Source organism: Macrobrachium rosenbergii, chromosome 21 (genome assembly GCF_040412425.1).
Source record: "Macrobrachium rosenbergii isolate ZJJX-2024 chromosome 21, ASM4041242v1, whole genome shotgun sequence".
NCBI classification, from domain to species: domain Eukaryota; kingdom Metazoa; phylum Arthropoda; class Malacostraca; order Decapoda; family Palaemonidae; genus Macrobrachium; species Macrobrachium rosenbergii.
Genome location: NC_089761.1, coordinates 13,140,261 through 13,163,889, shown reverse-complemented (window position 1 = coordinate 13,163,889; position 23,629 = coordinate 13,140,261). Strand labels below are relative to the sequence as shown.

General features: G+C 35.4%; 1 protein-coding gene, 1 non-coding gene and 1 pseudogene across 2 annotated transcripts; 2 read left to right on the top strand and 1 right to left on the bottom strand.

Moving 5' to 3' along the window:
* The first annotated feature begins 1,916 nt into the window (after positions 1 to 1,916).
* On the top strand, positions 1,917 to 1,989 carry TRNAR-UCG (transfer RNA arginine (anticodon UCG)). Its single transcript has one exon. It is a non-coding gene; the product is annotated as a tRNA-Arg (tRNA).
* Positions 1,990 to 6,363: 4,374 nt separating this feature from the next.
* Positions 6,364 to 9,995, bottom strand: LOC136849683 (uncharacterized; annotated as a pseudogene).
* A 6,684-nt stretch (positions 9,996 to 16,679) lies between these two features.
* Positions 16,680 to 22,346, top strand: LOC136849682 (uncharacterized). The gene is made up of 4 exons (XM_067123028.1): positions 16,680 to 17,046; positions 19,127 to 19,668; positions 20,609 to 20,785; positions 21,474 to 22,346. The coding sequence occupies exons 1-4, from the start codon at positions 17,006 to 17,008 to the stop codon at positions 21,713 to 21,715; spliced, it is 1,002 nt and encodes a 333-aa protein (XP_066979129.1). The 5' UTR covers positions 16,680 to 17,005; the 3' UTR covers positions 21,716 to 22,346.
* The last annotated feature ends 1,283 nt before the right edge of the window (positions 22,347 to 23,629 follow it).

The window sequence follows — 23,629 nt, the reverse complement described above, 5'->3', positions numbered from 1 at the left end:
ATATATATATATATATATATATATATATATATATATATATATATATATATATATATATATACATACACACACACATATATATATATATATATATATATATATATATATATATATATATATATATATATATATATATATATATATATACAATAAAATGCACGTATCCCAGTTTTAATTTTACTTTGGAAACAGTTTCACATTGTCCTTTTTAAATTATTTAGATAATTTAAATAATTTAAATATTCTGATACTTAATTATCAGAATATCATACTGCCTTCATACCCTTTATTAGATTCCTTTGGCTACATTTTAGATGAAACGGGCTTTTTTTCGGATCTCTTTGAGTATGGGTTTTGATATCTTTTCCCAATAGAAATTTTAGGCCCAGCCCGTCCCTGGACAACAAAATATGGCGAATATGGAGATTGGAAAAAACAAGAATGAAAAAATAAAACAGTCTGAAATTATCTTAATTAAATGAAGATGTCATCAATACTCAGTCGTCAGACATAACCACTAAATAACAAAAACAGTTGAACAGAAAGACATTTTCCGTGTGAAAACCTTATTCAAGATCTCCATCTCGAATATTTGATTCATCACCTACCATCCATGCTCTGCGGAGCATATTCGAATGGAAAACTTAGTCTACTTAGCTTCAGCGTCCATAAGACAAAGATTTTTACGCATTATTTCTAAAATTGTCATCCATTTGTGCGTGTGTGTTTGATATCAGCACATGTAGCCTACAATAATTAAGGTTTTTTCTTCCATCAACACTTCAGGCGTTCGGAATACGTCATGCCTGCTGTAGTGTAATCCTGTAATAGTGGGCATATTTACTTAATATGGATGATTCACTTTATGAATGACTATTCTTAGCTACACGGTGTGCATGCAGCTTCTATACGTTGTAGAAACCATAACTACAAGTACTACAGCAATATCGATAACTTTCGTCACCTTTTATGTATAAATCTGCATATGGTAATAATAAACGTTTAAAGTAATACCTTAAAATCAAAGTGTGTTAAAAGCTGCAGTTAAGGATACTTCTGTCAATGCTTAAATTTACGTTGTATGAATGATTCACTTTATGGACGACTATTCTTAGCTACACGGTGTGCATGCAGCTTCTATTCGCTGCAGAAAACATAACAAAGTACTACAGCAATATCAATAACCTTCGTCACAATAGCCGTATCTTTTATATAAAAACCTGCATATATTAATAATAAACATTAAAGCAATACCTTAAAATCAAAGTATGTTAAAAGCTGCAGTTAAGGATACTTCTGTCAACGCCTAAAAGTACTATACGTATGAACGTATGAAAAAAGCGGGTTGTATGTGTGGGCGGCAGTCTCCCAGTTAAAGCTGAATAGAAAACGGAGATTTACGTAAGTTCAAAAGATTAGATAAGGGAAACTATGCGTTTCCATCGCTCTGAAGTGATGCAATTCCCATGAAACGTAGATGTTTACAGTCTTTTTACAGTGTAGTTGAGACAGTGACATATTCGTAAGTCATGCGCTGGAACAAACTCTACTAAATCGAGATCTTCAAGATGCTTTGTGTCTGTATGGTATCTACTACAGTCCACGCCCATTTCATAGGGCCTCTTAACATATGCGAAAATTCCGACCTGGGTGAATAAATATACTAACTTCCACCCATTCGTCGAATGCAATGCAGCCATAAAGTCATTCATGTCCTACAGAATAGGCTACTAATTCATCTTTTTTCAAAGGAACAAAGAACCCCAACTAATAAGGAAATAAATAATCAAATTCTACGAACTATGATATTCTTTTATGTTTTAAATGCATTTCAACCCTACAATAAAGGAAAAAACGAAAAAATACTCACATTTCGACAAAATATAAAGACAAGCAAATGCACATCACTGCTAAGCGACCGTGTGGCCTAACGGATAAGGCGTCGGACTTCGGATCCGAAGATTGCAGGTTCGAATCCTGTCACGGTCGAAGGAAACTGTTTTTAACCTACACACTAGGGAAAATAGTTACGGTTAATGAATCAATTGCAGGCACAAAAACCGAAAGCCTCTTGATTATTGTAAAAAACTATATATATAAAACAGAAACAGCTGGTTACAAACATGAATGCATGGTAGAGAAATATGATGAAAATAAGCAGTTGCATTGCCAAATATAAATGTAGGAAGACCAAGACGTTACGATCGCAAGATACGTGATTTAATTTAGTAAAAATTGTAGACATGACAACAAATCAGGCAAAAATTACTGTAACAAAAATTCCGACCGGTTTTTAATAAATTGTTCAAGTTCCATACTTACAGAAAATAATGCAAGAAATCTGATAATTTTCAATAAACGTTAAAGCTGATATCATATTTGGTCCAATATGACATGGAAATATCAAGAGAATATGCATGTGTATTCTAAATATAAAACAAAATCTTTGACAGTAACCTGAAATTAATTATGATGTTGAAAGCTTCAGATAGGTTTGGTTTCTTTTTGAATTTTCTGTGCTTGATCTATCGGAAACCAAGTCAAAAGAAGTGGTGAGAGCAATATGAAACGAACTGAGTATCTGAGAAATTCTAATGAGCAAAATTCTAAATGTACAAGATAAAAGGGAACTACAATGATGTCAATTTTAATCGTTTAATTATGAGGATCATTAGTTTTGGAAATTATCATTCCGATATTAGTGCTCTCTACTTCTCTTTTCTGATACCACTGCTTTCATTGCCCCATTGAGAGAGAGAGAGAGAGAGAGAGAGAGAGAGAGAGAGAGAGAGAGAGAGAGAGAGAGAGAGAGAGAGAGAGATACTCCTAACGCTTTTGAACTGTATACTCTTTTCCCTAACCTATCCTCCTCCATCCTTTTCACTTGACCAGATCATTTCAAAACGCTATAATCCATCCTTTCACTTACACATTTTTCCACTCCTACTACATTTTTCACCTTTTCAATTCCTTATATTCCACATATGCTACATAAACATGCTTTACTTCCAGAAAAGAGAGTTAGAGCAACATCCCCTTATTGTATTCCAACCTTGGCTGCCATAGATATTCAAAGCTTCCTCTACTGCGACTTACCTCTTCTGCCATCTTACCATCACTGATTATTTTTACTTCTCAACACTTATATAAATATACTTATATAAATACAGTATACGGTTTCTTTTCTTCAACCATCCACAATTACGCACATTATTCACCTCCCTGGCTCTCCTTTACTCTCGTAGCCTTCCTCAATCTCACATTTACTCACAGCTTTCTCCTCTTGCGATTCACTCTTGAGCTAAAGTGTCATTCCCCACTCCGTTTGCAACCCATCTCATCAAGCAACTTTCCATCTGCATTAATATACTTTTATTTCTCTGACTTGTCACATCACTACAACCATAAAAATATCGAATAACCATGGATACACAACACATCACTGTCTCATCCTCATGTTTAACATCAAACAACCTACTACCCTACCTTCAAACTCAAACATACTTTGCTGTTAACACAAAAATTGTCTATCTCTCCCAGAAACTTATCACCTATGCCATACATGACCAATGGCTAGCTTTCGTTGCTTTCATTTTGCCTCTCTATCAGTTGTACCGTAAGCTTTCATTTAATCCATGGAAGCCACTCAGATTTTCCCTTTACTTGCAAACTTCTGATATAACTGTTTCATTTAAAACATTTGGTCCCTATACCTCCTTCCTTGTTTAAATCCAAATTGTTCCTCCCCTACCGATCCTTCTTTCATGTCTTACTTTCTCAACTGAAATCCTAACCCACATCTTCCATGGTATACTAGTTTATTCTTAGTCTCCTCTATCACCTTTATCCTTCAACAAAGAAACAATTGTTTTTCTCGTCCATTCCTTGACAACTTTTCCCTCATTTGGATATAAATTTAGCGTACACACCTTTGCCAGTCACTCACTAACACTATCTACCTATAGCAGTATTTCAATTGTGATAGCAACTCCCGGTGTCTCAATTACCCCGATGGTCCGAACTGGAATTTCCACAAGCAGTCTCAAACGTCCACTAACCCTTTGCACTCTTGTACCTTTCAGTACTGCCAATCTTCTGTCCTCTACATTCAACGAAATCCCAAAACGGCGACTCCAACGACCAAAGACGCATTCTCTTCATACTTCATCTCTCCATTTGCACCTTTAATTCTGTATGGAATGGAATAGAATATAGAGTCTAGGCCAAAGGCCAAGCACTGAAACCTATAAGGTCATTCAGCGATGGAAAGGAAAATGAGAGTAGGTAGGTTTGAAGGGTGTAACAGGAGGAAAACCTAGCAGTTGCACTATGAAATAATTGTTAGGATTGGGTGGATAGCAAGATGGAAGAAAGATAATGTAAGTGGAGGTACAGTGAAAAATGACACTAATTCTGAAACCCTATTGCCCATTGGTATTTTTTCTCTATTTACTTCCTCGCTTACCCTTCCACAATTTATTATTGTTTCTTGATCATCACTTAAGTTTTTGCTAAACTTCTCATTTCATCTTCCTATCTTCCTCTGACAACAAAACACTCCCTAATATCTCGAAGATTCCATCTTGGAATTTTAACAGTTATCATAAACTCTTAACTTCTGTCTTTAACTCTGGCCAGTTTTTAACCTATTATAATCTGATTTATGAAATTAAGGCTTTCAAGACAATAACTGGGGCACTTTCGGCCATTCTGAGCTTAACACAGTGAAAAGGGGAGTTGGAGTGGTTGGACACCGAGATAAAAAAAAAAAAAAAAACAGAAAGTAACGATGAATTACAGTGATCTATAGGTGGTATTGGGGAAAAGCCCCACAGTTGCACTAAGAAGTAAGTTAGAGAGAATGGACAGCAAGATTGAAGAAAAGTACAAGGCCACGAAGTGAGTGCAGCTAGGGGCTGAAGAGATGCTACAGACACCCTTAAGTAATGCCTACCTTGCACCACGTGAGATACATTGACTTCCCTAACACCTTAACGGGTAGTGACTGGGATTGGGAATACTCTTCTATAAAACACAAAGGTCTGTATCCTTGCGAGAACAAATAGCTATTGTGACTTTAAACATAAATGTAACTTAAACAGCAGGCTACTACACTGAACCTTATCTCATCTAGACTAAACGGGTCATTTTCATTTGAAGTGTTCTCGTCTTCCTTACCAAATTCACTAGTCCTTTACTGATAGAGCTGCAGTATTTTACATTTGCCACTCCTCTCCTCACCATTGTGTCGGCCAACTTGCTCTTCCAATAATAAATATTCTCCCTTGAAAACCATCTTTTTCAAACAATAAAGCCTCTTTCCAAACGCCAATGCAAAACAATTCCTCCATTCTCATTCACCCCAGAGACTCCACATCAGCCTACAATGCCATTACTTTCTCTGCCACCTATCTTTGCAATTAAATCACCTAGCAAAAAATATCCTTATTCTCTTTCTCTCTCTCTCCCAATTTATACATATGTATATATATATACATAAATATCTGTTTATGTATGCATATATATCTGTATATGTATGCATATATATGTATATATACTAATATATATATTTATATATTTCATATATATTTTCATATATATATTTATATATATATATATATATATATATATATATATATATATATATATATATATATATATTTACAAATAATCAACACACGATTTTCCATCTCAGAAGTTCTCATCCAAGTAGGTCCCGGTCTGCCAACTCTTCCGATGAACATGTGCACAGTTTTCTTGTAGGCAGTACCTAGTACATGTTGATGCATTTGGGGCATCTTTCATTGCAGTTCGTTTGGCCACAAATTATTGGCTGAAATAGATGTCACCATAATAGTAATGAAATAGAACAGAAGAGGAACAATTTCCATTTCTCCTTGAAAAGTTCAGTCTTGGGAATAAACGGTATAGGAAGTTAGAAAAGTGTTAATTTTATAATACTGGCTGACACAAGTGCATTAGCATTTAATTATATATATACAATATATATGTATATATATATATTATATATATATATATATATATATATATATATATATATATATATATATATATATATATATATATATATATATATATATATATATATATATACATACATACATATACATATACATAATTAAATGCTGATGCCCTTGTCTTCCAGTATTTTAAAAACAACGCTTTTCCAACTTCCTGTACCTTTTATTCCCAAGATTAAACTTTACAAGGAAAAGTGGAAATTGTTCCTCTTCTGTCCTATTTCATTACTATTATGTTGACATCTACTGTACTTCAGCCAATAATTATGTAAACTAAGGTCCTAAAGTTTATGTAAATTTACATGTGAAATAATTCAAACACTATAAGTTAACAGTATTTTAATGATATAACAATTGTAGTTACACTAATCACATCAAGAAGTTTTTGAAGGCACAGTTAAGCGTACGTCTAGCAGCCACAAGGCATCGTGGACCATCGCCATTACGACGACAGGTTACATAATTACTTTGGTAATTATAGGCTTAAATATTCACATCGAAATATCAGAAAGGAAAAAATCAAAGGAAGACTACATTACATATTATACAATATTATAAGACTTCTTGCTCTATTGGGTTATATTCACATATTTGTTTCATTAGAATACTAGCTGTTACGAAAACTATGAAAATATACATAAATAACGTTTGGCAACTCAGGATATTAATGCTAAACAACATTTGTATACGGCGAAAAGAAAAAATTCTCTTAAGTTTAATAATTTCCTATTTTCTTACTGCACTTCAATTCGAATACATTATCTTCCACCTTTTTCATTTCAAAAAGTGTGTGTACGGATCACTGAAATGTTCTTGTAACATTTATACGCTATATCAACGGAGCGCCTTAATACACATGAATTGAAAACAAAAAGATAAAACATATACACAAACGAATTAGTCTTTCTGGGTATGATATTCATGAAAGTTAGACAAACAGTAAGAATGTTCTTTCCCTTCAAGAATATCAGAAAGTTTTGGGTAAACATGGTGGTCACTTATTTAAGGTGGCAAGGTGACAAGTCTACTGGTAACTGCCTTTCCTGAGTAAATATGGAAGACTTGTAAAAAGATGCGAAGACACATCCCATTCTCAGGTACTGGCCACATATCTGAAGAGGCTGGGCGATATCACAAAAGATGGCTTTTCCATGGTGTTCACCATGTGATCGAGCACTGCATGGAAGGGCACGTAATTAGAACAATGAATCGAGTTCAGTTTCAGTAAGAGTTCGTTTACACTGCTGATGGGCATTGATAAAGCCGAGAACGGGACAGCCTCTGCAGGATCGTAGACCCTGTGCAAAGCACTGACAGTCCTCCTCAGCTCACTGACGTAAGGCCTGCCTATGATCATGGCGAAGGTAAAAAAGTAAAGAGCGCCAAAGAAGATGAAGGAAGCTGTGGGGAAAGAGTGACTGGGCTGCTTTCCCTCTAACCAACGGAAGACCAGGTAAAAAGTAACAGAGCCAACGCTTGCAATAAGGAAGAGTTCCTTCAAACAGTTGAGGGAAAATCTGTAGTGCCTCAAATGGATGGGTTCATGGAGGTGGAGGAGTAACCATGAGGTCTCTCTTCTGTGCAACTCTCCTCTTCGAAAGGTACAGCTAACCTGCGACGATATCACACTGTTTAGAGATTCTAGAAAGCCGGAATAAGGTACCATTTTATCCCTGATCAATGTGATGTACTTGGCTTCGGTGTGATTAACTCCCATTGAGATACAGTCGACAAAATCATGCTTGATGATCTCCTCTTTGTTGAACAACTTCCAACTGGTTGTATTCTTAGCTTGTCTGACAGGGTAAAACATCGACAAGGTTCTTAGTTCTCCAAAAGCGATCCTAGAGGCATTGCAGATAATCATGGCATTTCTGTGAAACCTTTCAGATCCTGATGTTTCTGTCTAGTTCGGTCACAAGCTGGGAAAGGACAAGATCATCTTTCCTGGAAGGATGTTTAGCGATGACTATAACCAAATTGTCGACGGAATCAGTCAGTTTTGTATCATGGTATCCGTTGGACTCCTGTGGGTTCAGGTTCCTAAGGTATTCTAAAACCCCGCTTTTTCTGTAATCCATCTTCATTTTGTCAGTCTCCTCATTTCTTATCCTGTCACCTTGATAGAAAACAGAATATACTTTATCACTGCAAAAAATGGGCAGAATAACCAATATCAGCACGAAGTAACAAAAGGACAACATCAAAGGCTGCGAAGTCATTGTTCCTGCCTGTTAATGTACTCGCAGGTTTCCTTAATGAAATGAATCCTGTGGTGCTTAGCAAGTGTAGCAGTTAGTAGCATTCTTCGTTGTGAGAAAATTCCCGTTTCTTCATATTCTGAAAGAGAACAACCTTCGTTAGATGGATTTAAATAATGTACATATCTATGATGAAAACAAGAAATTATCTCCTTACAAACAGGAAAAATTACTGTTAAATCTCATTCTTGGCTTTCCTGTGCATTACTCAAGAACAATATACTTTAATCATACTGGTGAACTGGTGTTTTTCAATAAATATGAGTACACACACACCTTCCTAAATAATAAAAAATTCAAATCCCCTAAAATTACTAGCTCCCCGAATCTTCATTACAGTTATTTTTCAATTATCTAAAATAAATTAGGCATTTCGTCAAATCGATTACTCTCATAAATGTCCGAATAATTTTTGATTGCTTAACTAATGACCTGGACATTAACATTTAAGCATGGTTTTATTTTTTTGAGCTAAACTTCTCTCTCTCTCTCTCTCTCTCTCTCTCTCTCTCTCTCTCTCTCTCTCTCTCTCTATATATATATATATATATATATATATATATATATATATATATATATATATATATATACCCTCATCCAGCAGCATAGGCTTCTCTAATAGGACACCGAAGCAAGCGTAAATGCAACCAAGTGTTCTCATGGATATGAGGGAGTCAGAATGAATGTCAAAATTAAGAGTGCTATCCATCTAGTGTGCACAACTTAAATACAGGTAACACTTTGTACTTTATCAGCACAAAGTCAGATATTAAGAAAAAAGACCCCGGCTATGGAACATTTAAAATACCGAGTATCCCTCCTTTTCTATGCTAACAGACTGAATAAACCTGGCAGATACATTCATTGGGTGACCTTCTTGAGACCATTAAGTTTCGGGAGAAACCGCATAGCAACTATTCTTACTATAACCTGATTTATGTCAATACTTCAGTATCTCATGAAGAGCATCTAGAGAATACATCTGACAGGTTTCGTCAAATTATGTTCATCCGTTCTCAAGATATCATACTAATTGACAAGGGTAAAAGCACGACCTCCCAAATTTCACTAGCGGAAGCAATCACGATCTGGTATTCATTTCCCCCCAAAAAACATTATATAATCTATAGTTGCAAGGAAAATTAGTGTTAAAAATATTTCCTTCACACAAAGCTGCCACAACAACTGGAAAATATCTAAGCTTGATTACTGATAGTTATCTCTATCCAATAACAAAGTAATCAGTAAACAGAAAGTAACTTTGAAACTCCTTTAAAAAGTACCACGCAAACACGAGTTCAAATGACTAAGTAAAACTCCTATTTAAATGAAAAAATGCACTAGCTATCACGAATGACTTACCTACCATGGTTTAATTAATTTCAGCTCAAACAGAAAGCCACTTAACACCCATTCAGTTCTTCACGAACACAAAGCCGCTAATGGAACCAGACTACATAAGTCAATAGATTTCGAAGTGTTATTTTGCTTTACACGTCAAGATCTTCTAAAACTAGATAAATTAGGATAAAATACTTTTTCGTGTCCGTCTACAGTTGTTAAAATAGCGGAACAAATGAAGGGCAGGAATTTCTACGCTAGGAAAGACTACTGAACTTCCAATTATACTTAGGTATTTTTTCTCTTCGAACTTCCGTTTTTTCTTCCCAACATCCACTGCCAAGATCCAAATGTTTTTTTCTATTTCCTGAACCTGATCAATAACGGTCAATTAAAACAAAAATTAATGGGGTGTATTACCTCTTACGTCACTATCAATGTCTCCTACATCAGGCTGCAATCGCTTTCGGCCAAATAAATAAATGAATTACTTCATTTCCCTTTAACAGTTAGAAATATATATAAACATTAATAAAAATATATTTTGCCCTTTCTTACAAAACGATTCAATTCCTTCATTGCTATTCTGTCCTTTGCTGATTACGCAAATTCTATTCCGTGGAAGATTGTTAATAATAAAACTAATACTAAGGATAAACATCAAATATAAGCCTAGGGGGTTTCCGGAAACTGCTGTTTCCTCATTGGAGAGAAGTTCCGAAAAAGTGACAGTTTGTCTTATTATTTACAAATAAAACTTGAACATTTATTGTTAAAAGGGTATATTTTATCCTTCATACTTTTTCACCGTGAACGCTCATGACAAGTTGGACAAAAAAAGAAAAAAAGTAATGTCATCAGTTAATTTTTTCGTTATAGCTATGCCTTCCTAAGCGACAGCAGGATGGGTTTCTTAAAACCTGGTTTCTCTCATTCAGGTTAGGGAAATATAAGTTGAAAAATCTTTTGCCAACAGAAAAAATAACAAGTCATCGGTAATAGCGAATATACTAAAGACACACAACACAACCCCGTATCTGCTTGTGGAACATTCCGTGGTATAGACACCATCACACTGTAACCAAGGATGAATGACAACCGATTAATTTCTAACATAAATCTGGCATTGTAACTGTCAATGTAATGGACGAGAAAAACTACTGCTTCGAAATCAATGTAATTACACACCACTTGACTAAGTAGACTCACCCACACTACGTGAAAACCCAAATCAACGGTAAACTTCCTAGCTTAGGCCTATTAACTGAAGTGAACTAGCTTGAAACATGCAGTATACCCATAAGCAGCCGTTCGGACAGTAACTCATATCTCGTACGAATCATTAAATCCGCACTTTTCAAAGCCACTCCGCAGAAATCGAAATCGTTCACGGCTACACAATTTACCGTTACTGTTCAAGAGCGCATAAGCTACAACACTGGCTGGGATGTCGTCGCAACCACTGTAAGTTACGCTATCAGCATACTGTATGTTGATAAGATTACCTGATGTTCGTCCGAATCTCAGCATTAATACTACTGCTGCGACAGAGAGAGCAAAAATTTTCAGAATCCCCGCATTAGTATTCATAATGAGACAATGACAGTGCAGTGATAGACAGAGGGCTGATATTCTCACACAAGTTAACCATTTTAGTTATAGATCTAAAGGAGCCCATTGTTTAACACAGACTTTGCGCAAAAAAACAGACCCTTTGATCTTTATGTACAGGCCTTCCTCGAAAAGTTTTTAAGTTAAACAATACTGTATAACTGCTCACATAGCACTACATTTAGACGAATACAGGCCAGTTTTCAAGAATTTTAAGATGCTACGTTGAAACGTTCACATTAGAAGGCACTCGAGGCCTATCTAGTCTTTCTCGGTCCGTTGTTCCCAAATTAATCAAAATCTTTAGCGTGCAGTACATTCGTTAATACATACGCTCTCGACCTTTGTACAATTTTTTGGATGTGGTTATGTATCATTATGGAGCCTCTTAAAAAGATGAGAAACAGAAAGTTGTTCTGGCATCCAAATATAAGTAAGAACTAAAAAAAATGTAAGAATTTTTCTCGATTAACTGTACTTGACAATCACTTACCTACCAAAATCTCTCATTAACGCTGACATTAAACATATATATATATATATATATATATATATATATATATATATATATATATATATATATACTGTATATATATATATAGCCTATATACAGTATATATATACATATATGCATCCCTAGGAGAGCTGTTAATCAGCTCAGTGGTCTGGTAAAACTAAGGTATACTTAACTTTTGTATACACACACACACACACACACACACACACACACACACACACACACACATATATATATATATATATATATATATATACAAACTGCACATTACACACGGTCAAGTGGCATTAGGGATCATTCAGTCTGGCATAAGTGGCACCACTTCATATTTATCTAAAATACGTTGTCTGCCGTTCGGGAGAGAGACGCGCGCGCGCGCGCGCACACACACACACACACAGAGAGAGAGAGAGAGAGAGAGAGAGAGAGAGACGAAATCTGTACCATACAGGCCTATCAGAAACCTAAAGAAGCAATAAATAACTATTCACACTACCTGAAGACCAATGTAATGAATGCTATAGTTACAATATCAAAATAGCTCTCCCCTGAATAGAGTAACGACTCGGGATAACAGTGGGGAACCCACAGCCGGTGTAAGTTTCGTAATGTTTCGCCACGTTCACATCACTGGTAACTTTAAGGAACTCACCTTAAACTGAAGATATCTGTGTTTGCTGTCCCTGTGAAACGACTCCATGTGTCATGTAGAACTAAGAGGAAAAAAAGACTAAGACAACCTGATTAGGAGCAGGCTGGAAAGCCACCAAATCTAACGCAAAACTCCATTGGCCGTACGAATCTGACGATTTATTTGCGGTCGACACTCACTAAAATGTTCAACTGCGGAGCGACTGTAAACATCCGAGACTGAGGCGTCAGTTAGCAATATCTGCAACGGCATATATACAGTATAATAAAGAAAATTTGAAGAACGTGGGTTGCACTTGAAAGGACACTTTTGAGGTGTATCCTTTCACTATTAATAAAAATGTAACCGAAAGAACGCCAAAGTAAAAGAAAGTGATAGTCAATAAAACAGCGACTTGGCACCTGCTGAAAAGCGTTGCTGCTCTGGTGCCACACACGCTCACGTGCAACGTAATTATTTTTTGTTTAACTATTTTCAGTGCAATTCAGTATTTGGGTGTGAATGAAGATCACTTCAGCGGTATATTGCATAACAAATATATAATCCTGGCAAAGTTAAATTTTGTTTATTCTGAAGTTAGTTATTATGTATAAAATCTCAGTTCAACTAGTTCGAACCAATTTCATTGCGACATGTTTGGAGGAAGATACTACGAACGCTATCGTGGTTGAAACTGTCAAGACGAGTTTCGTCTCCAGCTGACTTAATTTATAAAGTTACTTGTAACTCTTCTTATTTACAACGAATTTCATTGCCCCCAAAATAAGGGGAAGGTTCATATCTCACCACCACCACCACCACCTTAACGTTTTCTTAAAGTGAAAAGACCTACGTCACTACTACAAAACTTCATCACAGGTTCTTATGTAGTGCTGTTCGTCGAAATGTTTTACGTGTCACTCAAATGACCAGCATTTTACTGACGGATAATATGTTGGTGTCCTATACCATTTGTATAAAAGTACTGTGATTCCCTATTGATATAGAGGTAACTATTTTAAGGTAATATGGTTATTAATTAAAAGACATCAATAATAACGAATACTCGATAAATGTTTTCTTATGTGGCTATTAAAACTGGTGTCATAACATCTAGGTGCTTACTTATGTACAAACATACATGCACATAAATAAAACACCGCCCCGATAATACATGATCATAAATAAAAACGGCATTAAAAATAAATTTTAAAAAATACTTTGGAAAATAAAGAAGGCTACTAGTAGGTACCTCAAACTTAACACGACTGCTTGACTTGACTAACCCTTGTCCCAGTACTCAGCGAGGAAAGGTACTCTTCAAATCCCCCAACCAGCAAGTACTGTCGAGTCCGTGAGACCATGTAATATAATTATATAGCCAGGTTGGCAAATCATCATTTCATAAAAGTGAACTTCTGTACCAAACAGATGAAGTTTTATACTGCCTACTAAAAACTGATATAATAAGAAGTTTCTGTCAGGGGTTATATCTGTAACTTTTGAGAGGCCAACGGTAATTGAACACTAATGTCCATAGGTATCTCAGGATTTCCTTTTGATAAATGAAAACTACAAGAGTAATGAAGACCGGAGAAGGACATTTCCAAAGCTCTGCAACAAATGGTCACTGAAACTTACAATCCGAAAATGACTGGTGTCACAAGGCAATGAAGAGGGACTTGCTTCCCGTGAACTCAGCAGAACACAGTCTACACAGCACCGACAGAAAAAGGGCAAGAGAAGCAACCTTGCTGGGGAGTATGGAAGAATACTTCAGTACTTTAATTTTCAGTGACAGAGTACCGGTAGATTCCTCGCTGGTTGTTGACAACGTCTTAATGAGTCGGGTTCAATCCTGTTTCAAAAACATAGGTAGTGCACAACATTCAGTATCTAAGCCAGAGACTTGAAATAACCAAAATAAGGTCATTTCCAGGTGGCCAGCAAAGGCAAATTGTATACTTCCTTACAAGCAAGGCTTCCACTCTCAATTCTTGCAAGTAAATCTGTATACTTTAGTGTGTCATGTAGTGATGGTCGATCATTTCCGTTTTAATTGTATACTGAGTGGTATGACAAATAATCTCAGGGGATGAATCCTAAGAGTTGCCCTATTTCTTCAATGGCACATTAAAAATGAGAGGTTTGTCACACATCAGTATTTTCAGTTTTTCAACAAAGGTTTGCAGTCTCTGAGGCACACTACATTGTTATTTAAGTTAAACCGAAAATTTTAACAGTTTAGAGACCCAAAAATCAGTCTCTTCAATAGTGACTTCTAAAGTGGCTGGTGATTTGGATGCAGCTGTCCCATCTCTTGATCAGATGGTTTCTCAGCAGCATTCCTGTTTATCTCACTGAGAAGAGATGAAATAGTTACAGTTGGTCTGTGATAGCCTACCAGTGGATGCAATACAAACATCTGTTCTGGAGATTGACGAACTCGACTTCCAAAGAGGTGCAAGAGTAAACAATCTGTGGCATTAGAATCTGGACCGACAATAGAATGGAATATAAATTTTAGGCCAAAGTTCAAGCACTGGGACCTATGAGGTCATTCAGCGCTAGACAAGAAATTGAGATTAAAATGGTTTTAAAGTTGTAACAGGAGGAAGACCTCACTGTTGCACTATGAAACGCTCGTTAGGAGAGGGCGAAAAGACAGATGGGAAGCAAGAGAATATGAACGGAGGTACAGTAAAAGGAATAAAATGAATGCGGCTAGGGGCCGAAGGGACGATGCAAGGAGACTTAAGTGATACCTACAGTGCACTCACACGGTGCACTGAGGGCACTATCCCTTTACGGTGTTTGGACCAGCGATCCTTGGTTCCTAATCTATTAGGGGAGAAGGACACGCATAGCCTACTTCATATCAGTGGACGAGATCTGGCAGGATTAATGAAGTAAATATGAGCAATAGCTTTCACTCAGAAGAAAAGTCGTTGAGGTAATTTCGCAAATCGATGGAGTTACTGGTTTTAGGGGGTATCATGAAGTCCTTGGGTTACCTTCCTTAGATTTTACAGCCCATCCTAATCTAACTTGTCTCAGTAACCTTACCTAGTCGAGGGGCTCTGACCCGGACATCCAAAACAACTCAACATTGAACTCTAATATTAAAGGCAAAGCATTTTAGCTCTCCGTAAAATAAGTTTTCTATTTAAGTATATCTTAGTTTAACCAGACCACTGAGCTGATTAACAGCTCTCCCAGGGCTGGCCCGAAGGATTAGATTTATTTAACGTGGCTAAGAACCAACTGGTTACCTAGCAACGGGACCTACAGTTTATTGTGGAATCCGAACCACATTATGACGAGAAATGAATTTCTATCACCAGAAATAAATTCTTCCAATTCTTCATTGGTCGGTCGGAGAGTCGAACGCTGGGCCAACAGCGTGCTAGCTGAGAGCTCTACCCACCCATCCAATGAAGAACTAGTTTTCTATTTAAAATGTGATAACGCAAACAATCTATTCATGCTTGATGGATTATTAGAAAGAAAGGGATGAAAATACGGTATATATAAGCTGGTAATATGGAGATCATTGGAATTTGGGAAAACAAGCGACATGGGGAGAATTCCTAAGTTTGTAAGGCAACCAAACAAGAAAGGCATAACAGACAACCCAATTTTTCTTGATCCTTTAACTGAACACGATCCCGCATCTCTTTCTAAGCCAATACCCAAGGACCTGCTTCTTATCTACTGTATATATCTCCCTCCCAGCCATACGACGGTCACTTTCCTTTGAATTTTTCTTTTATTACTTTTACTGAATTCTTCTTTTATTACTTTTACTGAATTTTTCTTTTATTACTTTTACTGAATTCTTCTTTTATTACTTTTACTGAGTTTTCTTTTATTACTTTTACTGACAACTGCAACTGCCATGTTACAGTAAACACCTCGGCTTTCAAACCATTTTTCTTCAGTAAACTGGAAAATATAAACAAGGAAATTATGAAGGTGCAAATGAAAATCATATTTGCTTGAAGCCCAAATATCAAATTGCTGCCCTCAGAGAGAGAGAGAGAGAGAGAGAGAGAGAGAGAGAGAGAGAGAGAGAGAGAGAGAGAGAGAGAGATAATGTTTACTTGCGCATACCGGCTATCATGTAGTTTAAAACCACATGCACAAACAAAATAGAAAGCTTTCTCTCAGGGGGCATAATAGGGCTCCCACCCCAAGATCAAAATCAGTCCACCATTTTGGGACAGAACACGGTAAACAAGGGAGACGTAGGGTTGCCAGTTAAAAATCATACGGTTTTTGTTCACTCGCCCCACGCAGCGTCAAAATATGCTTTCGATTCCAAGCTCTCGAATATGAATGATTTGGACCTGTGCACAATGGCAAACGCTCCTGTCTAGAAAGAGAACTTGGTAACGTTTTCAGGCTGCTCTTGGTGCGTCCTGAAAAGCACCTAACTCATTATCTCCCCTGAAAAGATCCCTAACGTGGACGTCTGCCAGCCAAGTTTACCTGACCATTAAGAGTGGCGACTCTTTATTAGCCACTCAGTCAAGGTTGGACAGGTGGAGATCGTAGTCGTAGTGCCGTAAAATTTCCTACGAGCGAAGTTTGCTTCTTTAGAATGCTTCGAAAAAACTCACAAGTGAATGTCGCAGTATACAGGTAGGCGTGTTTACTCCGCTCTTTTCTTTAAATGTTATTCATACGAAACCCTCATGTATGTATGTATGTATGTATATATATATATACTATATATATATATATATATATATATATATATATATATATATATCGTGTGTGTTTGTATGTATATATATATATATATATATATATATATATATATATATATATATATATATATATATATATATATATATATATATATAGTTTAATATTACATTCATTATACCCGGGAATAGCTTACAGCCAAAACGCAATATAACAGATAAGCCAAGTGCTTCTGCCCCAGCAAGGATTCGAACCTGAGCCTGTGATTTAGACAATAATAAACTGTCGAATTTAACCAATAGTCAGTTATAATTCCCTTTAGGTGTGAGTTGCTCCCAAGGTATAGTGAATTCGATATTAAACGATAGTTGTGGCTCAGTATTTGGGAATATAAAAGTCGCGTGTGTGCAAGGGACAAAAAATTCGTGTACATTCATACATACACATTTATATACATACATACATACATATATATATATATATATATATATATATATATATATATATATATATATATATAAATATATATATATATATATATATATATATATATATATATATATATATATATATATATATATATATATAAAATATATATATATATATATTATATATATATATATATATATATATATATATATGTATATAGATATATAGAGAGAGATATATATATATATATATATATATATATATATATATAATTATATTCTAAAGAGAGAGAATGGCTGAACTTCAACACAAACTAAATCTTTTAAGGGAGGCATCCACATACATATCCCATCTGTTCTCTGTCTTTTTTTATACCGTTACATCCATACTGTACCCAAGCTGATTTCTGTACTAATCTGTGAAAATATTGCTAAAAATTTTATCCTAAAAATTTTTCCAAAGTAGAAATAGTGTGGCCATACAGACGGTGGGTTGAAAATACGTAAAGATGGATAAGAACTTGGAGCTCTTAAGCGACTAGGATAAAGTAAGTGGGTTTGCACCTGTCATCTCTTTTCCTGCCTTTCAGGTTACTCATAAAAGTTTTATTCCTCTACACAGGCATTGTAGAGTACTTACCAAACTATATCTCCAATGACATTGTCTGTCCGTGTCACCAGTTTATTTCAGCAGCAGGTTATATATATATATATATATATATATATATATATATATATATATATATATATATATATATATATATTATATATATATATATATATATATATATATATATATACTATATATATATATATATATAATATATATATATATATATATATATATATATATATATATATATATATATATATATATATATATATATATATATATATATATATATATATATATATATATATATATATATATATATATATATATATATATATATACATATATATAATATACTTTATACTGTAATACCACAGTATAATATATATATATATATATATATAAATCACTGTTTGAATGTTTTTACTGTAATACAGTATAATATGAAGATAAAAGGCATATATTTTGAACGTTGCAATTATATTTCTTCCTCTGTGCCCCTGTTCACTGGTAAAATATTTTACCAGTGAACAGGGACACAGAAGGAAGTGCTCAAAATATATGGTTGCAACATTCAAATATTGTTTTATGGGCTTTTTATCTTCATACATGTATATGTATATATATATATATATATATATATATATATATATATATATATATATATATATATATATATATATATATATATATATATATATATATATATATATATATATATAATATATATATATATATATATAACATGCTAAAATAAACTGGTGACATGTCGTGCGTGCCTGTTACGTATGTGTACATATTCGTAACAAGCACAGAGACACTAACTATATATATATATATATATATATATATATATATATATATATATATATATATATATATATATACATACTGTGTGCGGGCGCGTGGGCGCTCCTGTTGTTTTATTAATACCAAGTTCATCTACGTATCTGACTCTGTTTCGTTCTTTCAGAGTCCTGTGCCAGTTTCTCACCCTCCTCGCGATAGCGCAAATCCTTGTGTGGGTACTCCATAACAGAACAGTGATGCTCTCCATCTCCGTATCATCGTTTTCTCCCTCAAAAACTTCTCATTTCTCATCACAGTCCACGAATAGTTCGAATGCCGTACCTGTGGATTCAGATGTAAAGTCTAATTCACGCTTCAGACAAGTTTTTACGGACAGGCTCTCTGTCCCGACCCCAGTTCGGTCTAAAAATGCGCGACCAAGTACATCCGCATCACTGACTCTTAATGAGTTCTCTCGCAAGATCCACAGAAAGCTCTTTCAGTACCAAGAAGAACCCTATGAGTTCGATGGGCAAACGCTAGATTATTTTTCCACGCCGACCATGTCGATGAAACCAGTCTTTCCAGCGCATATGTCGAATGCTCCCACCAATGACATCGCTCCGACGGCTCTTCAGAATGAACCTCTTTTCAACACTCAGTCACCATCAGCTGAATACCCGATGTACCCTATTGTCACGATGGGAACGCAAGGACACTTTAATGGTACGTATGCTTGGAACATACCATGAAATATCTCTCTCTAGTAAATTAATGTGTGACCAATGTGCAGGTCTTTTTTATATATTTATGTTTAGATATTCAACATCTTCAGAACATCTGCACTTAATATATAGCCATAAGAATGGCTTTTATATACATATATATATATATATATATATATATATATATATATATATATATATATATACTGTATATATATATTAAATTTTATATCACACCGTGATTTATACACAATCATGAAGCTACAAATGTCGCTTAATATCAAATTCACGCTACCTCGGGAATATCTCCGATGGAGAATCATCATCGAAGGGTAATTACCAATCCATTTATCACTTATAAAATTCCCTTTCAGTGATAATTCTCCATCGGAGATATTCCTGAGGTAGCGTGAATTTGATATTAAGCGACATTTGTAACTTGGTGATTATATATATATATATATATATATATATATATATATATATATATATATATATATATATATATATATATATATATATATATATATATATATATATATATATATATATATATATAGTATCTTCAGAACATTCATGCTTCACATGTGGAGAAACAATTTTCTTTTGTTTAAACTGGGGGGATTTTGAATTAATATATGACCATTTAAAGTTTACATAAGAACAAATACAGTTTCTTCCTGTCTACATGGTGGACTCTTTCCAATTCCTAAATCTTTTTAATTTGTATCCAGAACACATATATAGTCATGTGTCTAACAATGATTCAATCCTGCTGAGGCAACCATGAGCAGAAATGCTCGACAGAGCCATTAATTTATTCCATTCGCACTTTATTGAAAAATTTTCAGCTGACGCTTGGGAAAATTCAGTTTCTCCAAGTATAAGGTGTATATGTCCATTAGTTGCTGTGCAATTGTTCAACCAAAGTGATTTCACAGATCATCTGCGCCCAGACGAAATTTACGCACTTGTCCCTCTATCGAGAATGAACGAGTTCATGAACAATCAGTACTTCGACGATCCGTTAACGAGGCAACCGGCTGCCGGACCAAATGATGGATTCAACCTGGGAGCGAACCCCATCGGTCCAGCTACGAATCGCCTTCCTTTTTCAAGTAAGAATTGCCGTTAAACTTCTTTCTACTGTTTTCTAGAGCTTTCTAACGGGGACAAACTAATTTTCATTTGGGTTTCCTGACAATAGTGTGAAAAAATTCCTTTCAATGGAAATTATGCCATTTTTTCTCTCTCTGAGAAACCGTAGCTTTCCTAGTATACTTTTTCCTTTGTGTATTGTACTTCTTTAAGAAAAAGGCATAGTAACATAGACCTTGGTGCCTATCCTACATATCACTTCAGCTCCTGATATTAGAAACTGGACACGTATAAGAAAATTGTACACAATAAACTTCTCGTATATTTTTCAGCACTAACAAATTATTGAAGCTTCCAGGTAAGAGGTACCTTCTGAAACCTATAATCTTTTTTCTCGAATACTTAGTTGATCTTCCTGTTGATAACTACATAGCTCTGAAAAAAATCTATTCAAGCCAAAACCACTCTTACGACTGACTCAAATTATCACGGGAACGAGAGAGAGAGAGAGAGAGAGAGAGAGAGAGAGAGAGAGAGAGAGAGAGAGAGAGAGAGAGAGAGAGTGAGTCTACTCTTTTTTTAGGTATTTCACATTAGAGCTCTGAAGCTTTTTACAAACAAAAATATCGTCTCTCACAAGGTAACAGACTTTGTCAGTCTTACTTAGCTGAGCCATGCCCTGATAACAAACGAATCTCTTCATTTCAGGTCAGTTCTGGGAAAACATAGAGGACCTGTTCCTGGTTTTGGTAAGAACGGCTCTGAAGACGCTGACGGTCGTCCTCCGAGGTCTCTTGTTCTTGCTGGGCACAGCAGGGGCATCGCGCATCGCCGACGTGGCCCTGAAATCAGTCTTAACCCCGGAGGATATCGTCAACATTCGAGGTGCCGGCAACACGCTCGATTTCATCATCCATTACATCGAGTCTTCTGAGAGATTAATCATTTAGGATGGACTGTTCGCCTCGCGATTAGTCTTGCTCAATGAATCTCGAACCACGTACAACAGATTTTTTTTAATAACATTAGCCTATAACAGAGGGTAGCACCAGAGGGCTGGAGACTGGAATTAAACAAATAAAAAAACGCGCCGAAGTTTCTTCGGTGCAATCGAGTTTTCTGCATGAGTCGCGGCCCATGAAGCTCTCAACTACGGCTCGGTGATGGCTTGTCCTATAGCGTTGCCAGACGCACGATTATGGCTACCTTTAACCATAAATAAAATCAATACTACTGAGGCTAGAGGGTTGCAATTTGGTATATTTGATGATTGGAGGGTGGATGATCAAGTACCAATTTGCAGCCCCCTAGCCTCAGTAGTTTTTAAGATCTGAGGGCGGCCAGAAAAGTGCGGAAGGACAGACAAATCGGCACAATAGTTTTCCTGTATAGAAAGCTAAAAGGGGTTATTTAACCACTCTATTTGATATAAAGGTCATTAGTTTTGGGGAAGGTCTTTTGGTCTGAAACAGCTGTCTAAATCATCCCTGATATCAGCCAGGATTACCGATATTATTGATTCTCTTTCAAATCTCCTTCGAACATTTTGTGCAGAATGGGACCAATAAAGAACTGAGGTTATGGCAATGTTATTTTCCTTTGCTGGCTATATCAGTGCGAACTTCATAAGATTTTCGGGACACAATCATTTTACATCTCATAATTATACTAATGTGGGACCAAACAACTTTTTATTATTCACTTGCATGTACAAATAAAGCGTTTTTTCCTGCCAGTTCTAACTGTATATTCATGTCAATTTATTTTGACATTTAATTCTTTACTTGTATGGCTCAAATGGAATGAATCAGTCCATACGTGGAATCTTATAAACAATGTTGCTACTCTGAGGACGATTTCTTATAAAGGTAAAAATTTTCTGAGCAAAGCTGGGCATTCCATTCAAAATGATCACATAGTTGACTGGTAGTTTCAAAAGGTTCGTATCTGCCTGCCGCCCATGAGTCGACCCACCTGCACATGGGTAGCAAAACCAGCTTAGAGTCATAACATGATGGCCTATGAACACCTTCCTAAGCCACCTACCTCTAAGTGATACGTATATTTGGCTGAGAAAAAAAACTATATATGCAAACAGTATAACTAACTGTTTGCATCTGCTTGCTATTTTATTCCTTCGTTACTATCATTTTCCTTATTACTTTTCTTTATACAAATTGTTTATTTTATTATAATTTTCATCCTTCCTTTTCCTTTACATCACTTATCTTACAAGCAATCGTTCTAGTTTCTAGATTTGTTAGACAAAGGCATACACAAGGAGGAAATCAGAATGGTTGTAGACTATAAATATTATCACATCCGAGAAAGAAAACTGCAATCATACAAAGGCATCGGCGCACACGTGTAACGGGAATATCCTCTATACTTGAGAAATCTGAATGGATGTACACTAACCAAAGTCAGTTGTTTCCTAACCACTAAATCAGATCCCGATGACAAAGAATGTTTACGATTCGATATGTAGGGATTCAACGATTCTATATAGACCAATAAATCCAGAAGAATTGTAATTATTCTTCTTGTTATCATGTTGATGTATATATATATATATATATATATATATATATATATATATATATATATATATATATATATATATATATATATATATATATATATATATATATATATTGCACAACCACGTCGCACTTCTGGTCTGCATCCAAGGTAAAGCCAGGGTTCTGGTGGGGCTTCTCCAATTTTTCGACACCCTACTGTTGGGTATCTTAACTAGTCTTCAAACAAAACTTGAAAGCCTTCACCAAGAATCTCCCATTCCATTACTATCACATCCTCTTCAATCTAACAGCCCAGCTATAGAGCAGCGCAATGAGTAACCC